The following is a 14,213-nucleotide window of genomic DNA, read 5'->3' as shown; positions in this document are numbered from 1 at the left end:
TATGTTCAAGTGAAGGCATATGAGAAACATGATTCTGTTTTGAGATTAGAAAGTATAACACTTTGAACTTTAACATTTTCATTAGGTTATTCCATTTCAGACTGATAAGCCCGAAATTATCAAATGAGACACAAATTGAAAATACACATATACATACGTACATATATATGCATACATGTATGCAATTTTGTTAACACTGATATTACAAACTAATAGTCATATGCATGATTTAACATCAACAAATTATTACTATCAGATACTATCCTTGGTTACTCAACATATGTCCACTGACATAAAGATATTTTTAAAAATTACAAAATTTATATATGTTGTACATTGATCAATTACGCTCACGACATTTTATGAAAGAAAGAGAAAGAGGGAGAGAGAGAGAGAATGTGTCAGAATGCCCTCAAAGTTATCTCGAAATAATTAAAAAAAAGAAAAACTATTATAATATATGGAAATACATATCCAATATTTCATATAATATTGATCCTGATTACTAATTATTAAATTCTATTATTCACTTTTTAACAATACTATTATCATTGGCAGAATTTCAATTTAATATTTTAGTATAATAGTAGGATTAAAATAACAAAGTATTTAAGTTATTATTATTAATTCTCTTGACATTTTTTTTAGAAGTTGTAACAAATACCAATCAGCAGTTACGTAACAATGATATTCTAGCAATATTCCTAACAATATAATATTCGAAAATATTCGAATAAGAAATCATATTAGATCTTTATGTTCTCTCAACGCTTAATGTACACGTTACGAAAAACCACGGAAATAAATCAATTTCATTTCTTATAAAAAAACAATATTATTCTGACGTCGACAGTAACATTAATTAAATTTTTCGAGCAACCGAAATCAGATGTATGAAATACGAATAGAAGTCACATAGGAGAAAATATAAACGTCATATACATACAATATCACAGATATATATGAAAATAAAATAAGATAAAATATAACGTAGATCTCGTTTATAACATAATATATTATTATTATTCATACGCCTTTGACAATTTACACACGACTTTAAGAACGGTTAAAGAAAGGTATAATTTACGTACTGCATAATCGCGTAAATCGCGTGCATGAAGCGTTAAGGGACGTTTCTTGGACACTTTAATTTTAGATAATTTCATTGAGTACTTTTATCATCCAAGCTGAACACTCGACGACTTATAATGATGCTTCCGTAAGTGATCCTTAAATCTGTCCAGTCTGTAGAATCTCTTCGAACAGAATTTGCATTTGATTTTTGGTTCCTTGCCACCGCACTGGAACTGGTGACGACGTAAATTCCACCTCCAATTATAAACTTTGCCGCACAAATTGCATGTATATATCCGTCGTTTTCTCGGTCGGTCCATATTTTTCAAAATTATATGAAATGTAGAGTCGTCCAATGTATTCGCTGTTAGAGAGTCATTGTTCGTTGACGTGTCTTTTGAAGCGTGCGCTAAACTCCATACTTTGGTTACGATGAGTCCTGTTAACATAAAACGAACGTGAGCGGGAAGAACTGTGAATTGGCTATGATTCGTGTTCGATTCACGAGACTATTGACCACAGGCATAAATGAATGAACGTAAAACGCGCGATAGAAATTTAAATTAAAAACCCACATTAAATTAAAAACTAGATCTATACCGGAACATTGTCTAATAAATAATTATTAGTTCATCGGAACTTGTATCTTGATAGAGAAGCTTAAGATTTTTCATAGCAATAAAATCCGTACATAATTATGATTGTAAAAAAAAGTCGAATCGGCACCATAAAGTCCAAAAATATCAAATAAATCATCAAGTACGCAACATTTCGTTAAAAACAAGTACAGTTTAAACAACATAAGTGAACATCAATTATAACAGACTGCATATAATATTAAAAAAGAAAAGACAATCATCTATAAATGATGACGATATAGTCTGCATATTTTTAACACATATTTGCAATTTTCAAAATTGTGAAAATACATTCTTTGTCGTCATATTAGCGATAAATCGTCATCAATGAGAAATCCTGTTTTAAAAATAAAAATTAGTTGGATTTTGAATATTACCTTATTAACAAAAACTATAATAAAGGAAAAACATGAGTATATATGAGCTGTTCTCTAAGATATCCCTAAATATTTTAGCAATTTCAAGGATCATTTTTTTTCTCAATAGCTTCAATCTTATTCTTTTTATAATATTTTCAACGTTTTTTATAATTTTTATAGTTATATTCAGTATCAAATAGTGCAACTTTTCAGACAAAAGTCCGAACTTGAAATTCCAAATTCAATGAAAAATATTGTTATTCTTTCGTACATGTATAATGACCTACACAAAAATTTTCAATGCTTTGACTTTAAAAAGCCTGCATCTTGTTTTTTGATTTATCATCAACGATCTAAGAAAAATGTCTGATAATTTGGATGTCTTTCTGACATAACTCAACATAACGCGGAACATACTAGCGATTGTTATATTTATATTATACAAGTATTAGCTGAGTAACACGAGAGAGGGACAGAGAGAGAGAGGGAGAGAGAGAGAGAGAGAGAGAGAGAGAGAGAGAGAGAGAGAGAGAGAGAGAGAGAGAGAGAGAGAGAGAGAGAGAGAGAGAGAGAGAGAGAGAGAGAGAGAGAGAGAGAGAGAGAGAGAGAGAGAGAAAGGCAGGGAAGAAAGAATGAATAAGATATATAACAATAGTACATGGATTTAACAAATACAAACTTAATATTCACGCAATCTAAAATAATATTCACAGTCCTCTTGCTCGTTTCTCTGACCGCTCTTGTCAATAATAAACGTTGACTAGCTTTTTAGTTAAAGCTGATATACAAGAACGGCGAGAACTCGTGAATCGCGAAGATCGTGGCTTGATAAATCAGGACAAAACAATAAAGCGCGTGAATGTTTATTTCGACAATGTTATATTCTCATTATGTATAATACAATACGCGTATATATTAACTGTTAATGCATCGAACTATTACAAAAATTCGGTATATAATAAAAATAGGAAGTTTATCGCTAAAACGAATTTTTATTCGGTACACATGGAGTAAAGACCGTCTACGAATATATCGTCCATTGATATAATATCTCGTTTGGCTTAAACAACAGCAGCTGATGACTATCTTTTTATGATTTAATTTGTACAAATAAAACGAGAAAATATGCATTGATTACAACTGATTGCGATTCGATTAAAAATACATAGCGTTCGTGAGGGAATTCACACGAAACTGACCTGTCTCCAGAAAACAATCTGTCATTTATAAAATCGTACATATACACTCTTATATGTTCGCCATGCGTATTAACGGAGAATGCGTGTGCTAAGTGTTCTCACGTTATACAAAATTAACAGGAATGCCACGAGTGCGAACGGTTTCGCCTGTGTGAAAGTGAAAATATCGGTGCTCGGTTTGCGAAAATTTAGCAGAGACCCTCGTCTCGCATTCCCGTTCGCCCGTTTCGAGTATCCAAGTGCCAATCGTCCGAAAAATATTTCGTCAACTATATTTCAATTTGTCTCATACTTTTGGAGCAAGTCTGTGAGATTTTATTCAGCGATCACGTCCTTCTCGATAAAAAAACTCTGCGACTAAATCGTCCTTAATCGTAGTCCTTCTTTCGCACCGCTTGATTCATTCTCCTCTCGCAACCGACGACATGGGCGTTCAGGACGAATCTGTGCTTGAATCTGCGGCCACAGAGAGGACACACCTCACAAGGCATAACGCCGCACTCGAGCCGCTTGTGCCGGCTCAAGGACGTCGTGGCCTTGTACGTTTTGCCGCATCTGTTGCACGCGTATTTGGCGTCGTTCGGGTTCTTCCGTCGGGTATTCCTAGGCTTGTAGCCGCCGTAATTTTGGCCCCACGACAAGTCGCTATTGTTCTGCTGCGACAACAACATCGACGCCAACACACCTGCAACGAGAGGACAATGTGATTAGAGACGCGCGCGCTTCGTATTGTCGCCGAACGAATTCTCTCCGTAACTGAACTGATCCGAGCGACATCGACTAAAGATACGCGTGCAATTTGCACGGTCGACTGGGACCGGAATTTTGGTCCTTTCATCTTTAACAGATTTCCCATGTGACGTTGGAGGAAGTCTATTAAAGAAAGAAAGAGCTCGAATAGATGCACATGGTTTCGCTCGTCGATTTCTCCGAGGTTTAATTAAAGCTTTTGAAAAGCGCGGTGTTGAATAGTGGGGATAAAATTTGCAATCCGCGGGAAGTAAGTCAACCATTGAAAAAATTCATTATTATATATCCGCTTCACCGTTGAATAAAGTACACTGAGAGAGATGTTGGTACTTTCAATATATCGTACCATTATTAATTATACCTTTAATTAATGAAAGAATGCAATGAGAATATTTTCATAATTTAGATAAACAAGATATTGCGCATATTTAGAAATACATTTGAGTGCTAGAAAATATCTCGTTACATCATATTATTGAAAATAAGCAAAATAAAAAAAATTCTATCACATATATAAGATGCCAAACATTAAGTATTGCAGATCGTTACATCGTCAAATAATTAATTAATTAATTGAGTGTTTTAATAAAATTAACACATCGGGGAAACCTTTTACCAGTTTGTCGATTATTGCTGGTGTCTGACAAGCATTGCAGTGCTTAAGTTCGTGCTGTTAGGACTTCCGCTTCGATCAGAAAATCAAATAGGATTCGATCGAGAGTCGCTCGAGCGTGTTTGAAATTTAATCTTTGCAAGCTAAAAAGAAATGTGCCAGTGGAGATGCCACGATGCAAAAGAGACAGTAATTCGTGAGAGAAGATTGGGTAGAAAAGAAAACGAAAATAAAAAAGTAAGAATGTAAAAAAAGGGGAAAGAGCAAGACATGCTATTACGATATTCTGTACAAAGTAGATATCATAATACGTTATTACATAATTCTCGGACATTTTGTAAGAGTATAAGTAGATACCTGAAATAGGAGTAATCGAATAAACGCGTAATTAATACAATGCATGACGATTTTTATTATGACATCAGCAGATGAATTCTTGAAGAAATCATTAATAAAAATGCACATAAATATTCACAATGTTACATTTACATAGAGTCCTACTATTAGTTCTATACAAAGAGGGGGACGGAAATAAGTCGTTAAGACCATTTCTTTGTCCATCACATTTTTTAAAAACAATATTCGTTTATCACTTTCAGTACGAAAATATCGTACAATTGAGTTACAATTATCATCTTACACGAGATTGTGGATTTACTAAGATAATATTTTATTAACGGCTTTGAAGTTAACACTTTATCAGTTAACATTTTGAGAGATTGAAAAATAAAACGCTCAGTTATTAATATCATTAATTTCATAAATATAAATCTTATAAGTATTAATCTTATAAATAAAATTAACAATCCAGTAGCTCATCGATTCTCATCAAAGAAATATTTTAAAGAGTTAATAAAAGACATTATTTAAATAGACATACAAACACACACATACACAATATCAATATTCATCCATGAATATTATACGAAAACAAAATTTATTACGCTTTGTCAAGAAGTAAATTGCTACTTTGAAAAAAATAATATTCGAAATAGAGAAACATTGCGTCATATGGTAGAACAATTCGCAAGATCGTGTCGACGGAATCATATTTCGTTAGATCACGACGCTATCTTCGTTGTTAAAAATTTCAATTCTAAATCATCTTGTACTGCGCTTTCTGTCTCCTGCAGGATTTTAGATGAGGTTTCAGCGTGAATCTGTACGTGAATCTTTTGCCACATATGTTGCATTCGTATCTGGGTTCGACACCACACTTCAGTCTCTGATGCCTTCGTAACGAAGTTTCCAATCGATAAGCCTTGCCGCATCTCGTACATGCGAAGATTACCGGCTTCTGTACATACCTCAACGTCTCTATCCTCTTTATAATTAGTCTCGGAACTGAAAAACAAAAAAGAGAAAGACGGAGAATTAAATTACTGGCGCTGATATCAAAATATTATCTGCGGGACACTAGACAAGAAAAAGAAAAGGAAAGGAAGAAAAAATGTACAGCAGTAAAAACAGCAAATTCAAAAGCAAATTCCATCATATAAATTATATTAAATTATGTTTATTTGCTTTAAACATCGTTCATGAAACATAACATATTATGAATAATAAAATTGAAATTAATCGTACGATTAACATTAATAAATAATCATTTATGAACCGTATCTCAACGCTTTAGGAATACTACTTGTCTGATTTCCCACGAGATAATAATCGATTATAGTATTTTTCAAATTAGTAGATTCGGTTGCATCGGTGGACAACTATGGTTGATTAGTTCTAGTTAACAATTCTTTCTCCTCCGCACGTTATTGACTCATCAAAAATATAGACAGAACAAAATGATTTAATCACAGTCAGTGTTAATGAATGATATGATAGACCTCCTTTTATTTTGTCGTCGAAAATAAAACTTTTTATGTACTCAGTTGATGAGAGAACAAGGTCAGAAATCGATCGATCTTTTTGGATATTGATTCGCCTACGTTACAATATCACATATCGTTTATATATTATAAACATCTTTTAAGAAAGAAAAATATAACTATCAGAAATATTCCTATCACGTTCATCCTCTCGGCACTGTTTGCGTATCATCTTCCATAGACCAGACAAGACAGGTGCATCGCGGTAAACTCAAGATTCATCCTCTCGTTCCCTGAAATTGATAGTGGCTCTTGGTTAGTAACGTCTTCAAAAGCAATTCCTTGTGGTCGATATAAGAGAATCGAGATTTCGACGCGACTATCTTGTTGTTAACTACAAGTTTGTAAATGTAAGGTTTTATTTTATAGGCAAAATATAAATATCGAACTCGTAACGATATCCGCGACTCTATACTTTCTCAAGATGCGTCCTATGCATTTTACATTAAAGTCCCATATGATTAAACGTCACATATAGATATTATAGAGTTTAGATATTACGGGTTAGACAGACAATCCATTGCCATCGTGACCAATTGTCGAAAACAAATGCCTCATCTCGATGTTACAGAAATTAGTAATAACATATATAGACGAGAGAAATTTTATAAGTTATATTTAAACATAATACTTTTATTTACAATCTTTCAATCAACGTTCAAGCGCTCTTTGCCGTATGATCATACGACAAAAGTAATCAAAGGTAATCAGAAAGTAAATATATAAATATCATCAATTCATAATTGTTTCGTTGATAGTTTCGCGATGATGGTATTTTTTGCAACGATACGTAATTTAAAATAGGAGTTTCTAACTTCATCCTAGAAGAACAACACAGTAGGATTAACGGGAAGATTCGCGCATGTCGATCGCTTCGCGATTTATCGATCGGCTCGTCGGTCATATGTTGATATAATGTATCAATCTGGCGTGCGATTGCCACCGGTGCTTGTGCTTGAACTTCCTGCCGCAGATCGGGCACTCGAAAGTCGGATCCTTTCCGCACTCGACGCGTAGGTGTTTCTTCAGGGAGTCCCGCCACATGTACCGCTTGCCGCATCGATAGCACGACCAGGACTTGATGCCCGCTGAAAAGAGAGCGTCGGTAATTATTAAATCGGTCAGTTCGATCTGCGTTTCTCGACCGCAACATCGAAAGCGCATCAAAAGCGATAACTACCTCGATTTATAGATCGTTTCTCGTTGTGTTCGAGGGGCTGATCTCAAAATCATTGTGGTGAATAAGGTGATTATCGTTGTTCTTACGCGTTGCTTTTGGTATAAGTGTCATCGAGAGGGTTGGATCTTTTATTGTGTCCTGTGATATATGTATCCATCTTTCATTCGTTTATTGAGTATCCTAACTATATCTTGAGTATCGCTTGTACAATACAGAAAATGGCTCGCATTCAGGAAAACGAAAAATACTTTGCATATTCTGCGCGAATATACAAAAAAAATACAATGTGTTGAATATATATATATATATATATATATATATATATATACATATATAAAGTATTTCAAACATAAAACAATTGGTAATTAGATCATTGCAATACTTAGGGATGGGATCGAGCTCGATATTTCAAGAATTACGTATTATCATACTGAAATCGAGTAATATTAACAAATTATCTTGTATTTGTTTCATATACTTGCAAAAGAAATTTTCTATAATCAAATATATAATGAAGCGTACGTACCAAATGATATTGGTACAAAATGTAATTGAAATTTGATGAAATATACATTTGGATCAACGGTGTCTTACATCCCCTTATTTAAAAAAATATGACAATTATCTATATTCGTAAAAATATTCTAATCTTAAATATAATGTTTTAAGAGACCTGTTATGTGGATTCAATCACAAAACAAAAAGCCGTTGTGCTTGAAAATACTCATTAAATGTTCGAGAGAGAATATATGTTTTGTTATTCGTTAACATAATATTAATATTACACTCAAAATATTCCTGATCCCATCCCTGTAATAATCATTCACATTTCTTCGGGAGAAAATAACAAATAATAAAGGAGAGAAGGTATTCAACTATAATAAATCAGATGATGATTGACACGATGCTTTCTACACGTACAAAGTTGCGAGTTTTACTTTCGTACAAGTTGCAAAAAATCAAAGAGTAAGTTTCATGTAGAATGATTTTATAAATTCGAATACTGATCTATACACAGCTTAAATGCTAAATCCAGTATTAATTAAACTTATAAAGTTCACTAACACTGTGTAAAGTATAGTATGACTGCAAAATTCACTGACCTCGCCGTTAGAAAATATATTTACTTAAAGCTGCCTTTCTGTTTAGTCCCTAAGTACAATATAAACGGGACTTAACAATGTTTGTTGATACGTTTCCGCATATCCCGTTCATTTCGCTAAAAATATTGCACACGGTACTTTCTCGTAAAATACTTTCTTTCTCTTTCCTACTCTCACTTTTCGCTTTTCCTCCCTCTCTCTCTCTCTCTCTCTCTCTCTCTCTCTCTCTCTCTCTCTCTCTCTCTCTCTCTCTTTCTAAATTATTAATTGTATGTATGTACACGCAAGTAATTTTCGATTACGCTGTCAGGGAATTATAATCTCTGCGTAATTGTCCTCGCGTTACAAGATAATGCTGTGCATGCACTTTGCGTGCGATTGCCAGCGATGCTTGTGCTTGAACCTCCTGTCGCACACGGGACACTTGAAAGCCGGCTCCTTGCCGCACTCCACCCGTATGTGATTCTTCAGAGAGCCACGCCACAGGTAACGTTTACCGCACTGGAAGCAGACCCACGTCTTCCGCAGGCAGACTGAAAAAGAAAAAAGATTTTCGTAACATTTAATACCGGAAGTTGGGGAGTGCGATCTTTTATACTACCAATTCACCCTATCAACTTTCCACGCTCATATCTCGAAGGATGATTAGCGCGAGCTACGACGCGTCACGCGATCCTAATCGCATCTGTATACGCGTGATTGATTTGTTCCTCGCGAAAGAAAGACGCTTTGAGACGAGAAAGTTGCACATGTGTGTTCGTTCTTTAAATTGATATTTTTCGCCAGCTTTATCGCTGTGACTCCCTGTATCATAATTCGGTCATTCATTTGACGATACATCGGTAGTCGCAAAATTTATGTTCGGGCGCGCTAAGCAAGCGTTAGGCAAAGTTAGAGAGAAAGAGAGCTCGTATTGGGAAATTATTCTCGTTATATGCGAATGAAACTTGCACGGTGTTTCCACGTGAGCAAGGAGTATCCGAGCTGCTTATGCTTATCCTGAAACATGGTACGTTCACACCGAACCGGTTGGAGAACATTCGAAAACGATGCAAAGCGACGACCGGGCCTTGCTTATCCAACCGATATAATTGCGATCGATTTGCGTGTTAATATGCTCTTCAAACATTCACGGCGTGTGGGATTCAGCAAAAGACCACTTTCACTGGAGAAATAAAACCGTTTCTTTATTGATACTGCTAGTGAATATTGTAAATGACACTTTACAATCTTCGAATGAAATCTCGAGGCATCTTTTGCGAATCGTCGACTTATCGTCATCGTGGCCGAGGCATGTGCACGTTCGACGTTAGATGTGACTGCAGCCTGTGTTTGTACTTGAACTTCTTGCCGCAGAGAACGCAGGTGTACTTGGGCTCCTGGCCGCACAACCGCAGATGGGTATACATGGACGATTTTCGAATGTAGATTTTGCCGCACACCTTGCACGGAAACACTACGGTCGTTTGATCTGCTTCACCTGAAAGACAGATTATGAATGGTGCGTGCGTGTAGAGAATACGTCTTGTCGCGAAATTTCCTCTCGCGCACACCTGAGCTGCAAGACCGCGCCAGCGGGTCGAATTCGCGCGAAATTTTGAGGACTTCATTAGCTATAAACGTCGTTAACGTCGAATGGGAGGGGTGAACTTGAGGAGCTTGTGCACCTTCGCAGAAGATATGAAATACATCGCCGATTCGCTATCATCGCGACGACCTCGGCAATCTAAATGAGTGCATCACGAATGTAGTCGACAGTCTCATCGTGGAACTCAAGTTATTCGCATGTTCCATTTATGCGAATCTGCAACTAGAGATGTATGAACTATTTGAATTCGAATCCTTATTGTTCGGACTCGAACTACTCGAAAGTTCCGAATTGCGAAATTTTAAATACTAATATTTATTAACAGGAAGACACATTTTGGATTACATAAGTAATTATAGCAACCAGTAAACTTTAGGAAATAACAGTGTACATGGGCATCATAAATAAATATATGAAAAGAATAATCGATAATAAAGTACAACAATTAGACAAACACATAAGTAAATAATAAATGAGTAGAGAAAAGCGCAAAGAGATAAGAGGGCCCACAGATAAAAATATAATTAATTACGAACCGAATCTGATTCGTTCTAAGAGTGCACAGTGCTAATGAGAAAAAGGAACGAAGAGAGCCTTTGGAAAAAGGAGTCATCTGATATTGTTTACTGATCATATTTGTAAATTGATAAATGGCGTTTCTTAAGATGATGCTTGTAGTTGAAGCGCTTTGAGCAAACGGTGCATCTGAACCTCGGCTCCTTGCCACAAATTCGCAAATGAGTGTGCATAGACGACTTCCGGTAGTATTGTATATCTTTTCATACAATTTGCACGGATATACTAGGGTGATCTAATCCGTCGCATCTGAAAGGCAGATTGTGAATAATGCATGTTAATGATGCTTCCTACAATGAAACGTCGCGTTTCGTTTTCCTCATCGCGTGATAGAGAAGACTTTCGCGCGACAGAATTTTATTTTTAGATTATGATTTTTCTCGTTCGCTGTTATCTTCAAGTCGGAAGAGAATTTAGCGACGAAGAAATTTCTACGTGCACATATATTTTGTCAGGATAATCAGGGTATCGTCGTAGTTGCGCTACCTGACTAAAAAGTAATTGACTGACTCGTTATTACTGCGTTGGAGAATCGGCGATTTCAGAGTTATTGAACTCAAAAATATTCCTGAGGATACCTGAGGAAACGAAGGGGTAGCAGTGTGTCAAAGAGATAAGCGGATTTCCACGACGGTTTCCGCGTGTGCGCGCAAATTGGACGTGCGGCGTGAATAATGAAAGAAAAAACAGAGAGGAACAAATGAGGACACATGAATTTGGCTTCTCTGCTTTATTTGAGGAAATTATAGTTATTATCGCGAAAATCCTTGTCGAGTAATAAATTCGAAGGCGAATTCATTGCGCGATACATATTCGCTTATTGCATTGAAAAACTATTTGCGAGTTATCGTGACACGGCACGTGTCACCTTGCAGCGCTTATAAGAGCACTCAATGTCATTATTTTCAGGCCCAGTGTCGCACTAAAAAGACTGCAACATCCTGCGTATCTGTTCTCCGGCGGATTGACACTGAGAGTATGAGAGCGGAATGCGCGTCGCCTCTCAATTTTCGCGTCAATCCACGAATTCGCGCGCGCGACAGATCTAGAAAATCTTTATCATTCTAGGAGATTCACGTATGCGTGTGTGGAGTGTCACGCACACATATTGGCAGCGTTAATGTTTGTGGTGGAGGATATACTTTAGAATTCCATATTCACGCGATTCAGTAGAGTTTACAATAGCAATCGGTCGACAAGTACTTTCCCAATGACTGAAGAGTCAGAAATCGATCGCGCCTTAAGCCTATGGCACACATAAAAATGTCAGCAATGGGACGTAAGCAGTGAGAATATTGACCAATCAAAATCGATTAGATTGAAATATACGAGATCTGTCCTAAAAGTATCCGACTTCTGCCCATATCGTGTGGAAAAACTATTCTGAAGTAATATAAACGGTGTCTTCAAAGTAGTCTCCTTTTGAAGCGATGACCTTTCAGTGGTCTATCCACTTTCGGAAGTAGTCCTGGAAGTCATTTTTTATGATAGCTGTCAGCTATGATAGCCAACAGCTTTTTCGTCGCACTTCGTTTTATTTCCTCGACATCGTCAAATCTTTTATCTTTCAACGGATTTTTCGACCTAGGAAATAACCAGAAGTCATACGGACCTATATTTGGACCATACGAGGATTGGCGAAGTTGGACAATGCCGCGTTTAGTCAAAAAGTCCTGAATCAGGTGAGATGAATGAGCAGGTGCGGTCATTGTAGAATGCGACGCTCACACAATTGCGTACCGTTGCCGACTGAACAACTGTTGAATCGTGCTGTTAGATGGGGATATTCCTTAAAGTCCCCGCTAATTACTGAATCCCTATTTTCCACAATAAGATGCCCAATGGCAAAGATATTCGCAGATATCAGATACTGGGACAGACCTCAGACAGATATAGAAAAACGTGAGCAGTAAGCAAATCCGTCAACCACAGCCGATTATCTTCCTTACGGTTCAGGAATAATCGATTGTAACTGATTAATTTTCTTACTACTTCAAGAGTTTCGCTGCTTACGCTTTTCTATATGCTTCTGGCCTTATTCTCCCCACGGTCAAGAACAATCGACAGTGTTTGGTCAATTAGTTCACTGCTCTTACATCTTGCTGCTCGTTTCTTACCGTTTTTGTATTTTTTGTGCTGTGTCATGGGCCTTAGAATTATCATTACCTAATGGATCTGAACGAATGTCGGGCCGCGCGCGTGTTTCGTTTCTCTTTCTCTTTTTATCGTTTTTACTGGATGTATCTGTGGATCGACTTATGATGTTTCATGAGGTGGTGCTTGTGTTTGAACTTTCTGCCGCAGACGTTGCAGGCGAAGCGTGGCTCGATACCGCACTCCATCCGTTTGTGCAGGCTCAACGACTCTCGCCATTTGTACGTCTTGCCGCACGTGTTGCACGGGTATATCGAGCGCAACAGGCACGTCTGTACGCCTGAAACACACGCAACAGTCTGGTTTTATTGGCGTCGGACTGACGGTCGATTTCAACGTCGATTTCAGCGTGCATGCTAGAAAATCCAACGTATGAGAGAATCGAATACGCATTCGCGGAGTTCTTACATTATGAATTCTTCCCTCGACACGATCCACGCGACGTGTCAAACGATGTCGAGATCGACGCTAATTAAGAGCAAGTGCGCTTAAAAGGAACAACTGCTTATTGCTGGAAGGGAGAAAATGTCTTCTTCAACAATCGTTCAAATAAAATACGCTCTTGAAAATTCGGCGACTTGTTTCAGAAATAAAGTTTAATTTGTATAAGATTAACACTCAAGAATAATAAATTATTATCACCGTCATTATTATTATTATTATTAAAAATATATGGCAACATTTCGTATTCTTACATTAAAATAGATCATATAATTAGGTATAGAAATTAAATACACCATGACAGAACTAAAATATAAGAAAATAGAGAAAAACTGAAATTCAATAAGTGACGTTCAATAAACAAACGAAAAAGAGGATCTATAAGGACCTAATACTGAAAAGTTCTACGTTTTTAGCAAATACATTATTAATGCATTCATTAAAAATGTACAACTTTCCAGCGCTAGGTTCTTCTTCTATTTATTATTTCGCGAAACATCCTGCGTATAATGATTTTATTATATTAACAAGTACTAGTACAGATACCACATATATATGCGCAAACCCACGTGCTGTTTTCGCAATAAATATAAACCATCATTGGAAGATCAACAAACGTCACAGCGATTACGACTCAACATTGCGATAACGGTGTTCA

General features: G+C 36.4%; 2 protein-coding genes across 2 annotated transcripts; both read right to left on the bottom strand.

The window, feature by feature from the left end:
• Window positions 1–3,638: 3,638 nt before the first annotated feature.
• On the bottom strand, window positions 3,639–9,804 carry LOC105183488 (zinc finger protein 93). The gene is made up of 4 exons (XM_025303861.1): window positions 9,744–9,804; window positions 9,164–9,329; window positions 5,925–5,977; window positions 3,639–3,955 (listed from the first exon to the last, which is right to left on the bottom strand). Exons 1-4 carry the CDS (start codon window positions 9,802–9,804, stop codon window positions 3,639–3,641), a joined length of 597 nt encoding a protein of 198 aa, XP_025159646.1.
• LOC112589667 (gastrula zinc finger protein XlCGF8.2DB-like) lies at window positions 9,338–13,189 on the bottom strand. Its single transcript, XM_025303843.1, has 2 exons — window positions 13,078–13,189; window positions 9,338–10,276 (listed from the first exon to the last, which is right to left on the bottom strand). Exons 1-2 carry the CDS (start codon window positions 13,121–13,123, stop codon window positions 10,074–10,076), a joined length of 249 nt encoding a protein of 82 aa, XP_025159628.1. The 5' UTR covers window positions 13,124–13,189; the 3' UTR covers window positions 9,338–10,073.
• Between the last annotated feature and the right edge of the window lie 1,024 nt (window positions 13,190–14,213).

This window comes from Harpegnathos saltator, unplaced genomic scaffold, assembly GCF_003227715.2.
Source record: "Harpegnathos saltator strain DR-91 unplaced genomic scaffold, Hsal_v8.6 scaffold58, whole genome shotgun sequence".
NCBI lineage: Eukaryota > Metazoa > Arthropoda > Insecta > Hymenoptera > Formicidae > Harpegnathos > Harpegnathos saltator.
The sequence above is the reverse complement of the archived record's forward strand: the minus strand, read 5'-3'. Positions and strand labels throughout refer to the sequence as shown.

Coding starts and splice junctions, on each gene's coding strand:
- LOC105183488 (XM_025303861.1), bottom strand. CDS start 9,804: ATGTTTCAGGATAAGCATAAGCAGCTCGGATACTCCTTGCTCACGTGG. Junction 9,330..9,743: donor CACGTGGAAACACCGTGCAA/GTTTCATTCGCA, acceptor TTTCTTTTTCAG/TCTGCCTGCGGAAGACGTGG. Junction 5,978..9,163: donor CGCTGGCAATCGCACGCAAA/GTGCATGCACAG, acceptor TTTGTTTTTCAG/TTCCGAGACTAATTATAAAG.
- LOC112589667 (XM_025303843.1), bottom strand. CDS start 13,123: ATGATAATTCTAAGGCCCATGACACAGCACAAAAAATACAAAAACG. Junction 10,277..13,077: donor GCACAAAAAATACAAAAACG/GTAAGAAACGAG, acceptor TCTGTCTTTCAG/GTGAAGCAGATCAAACGACC.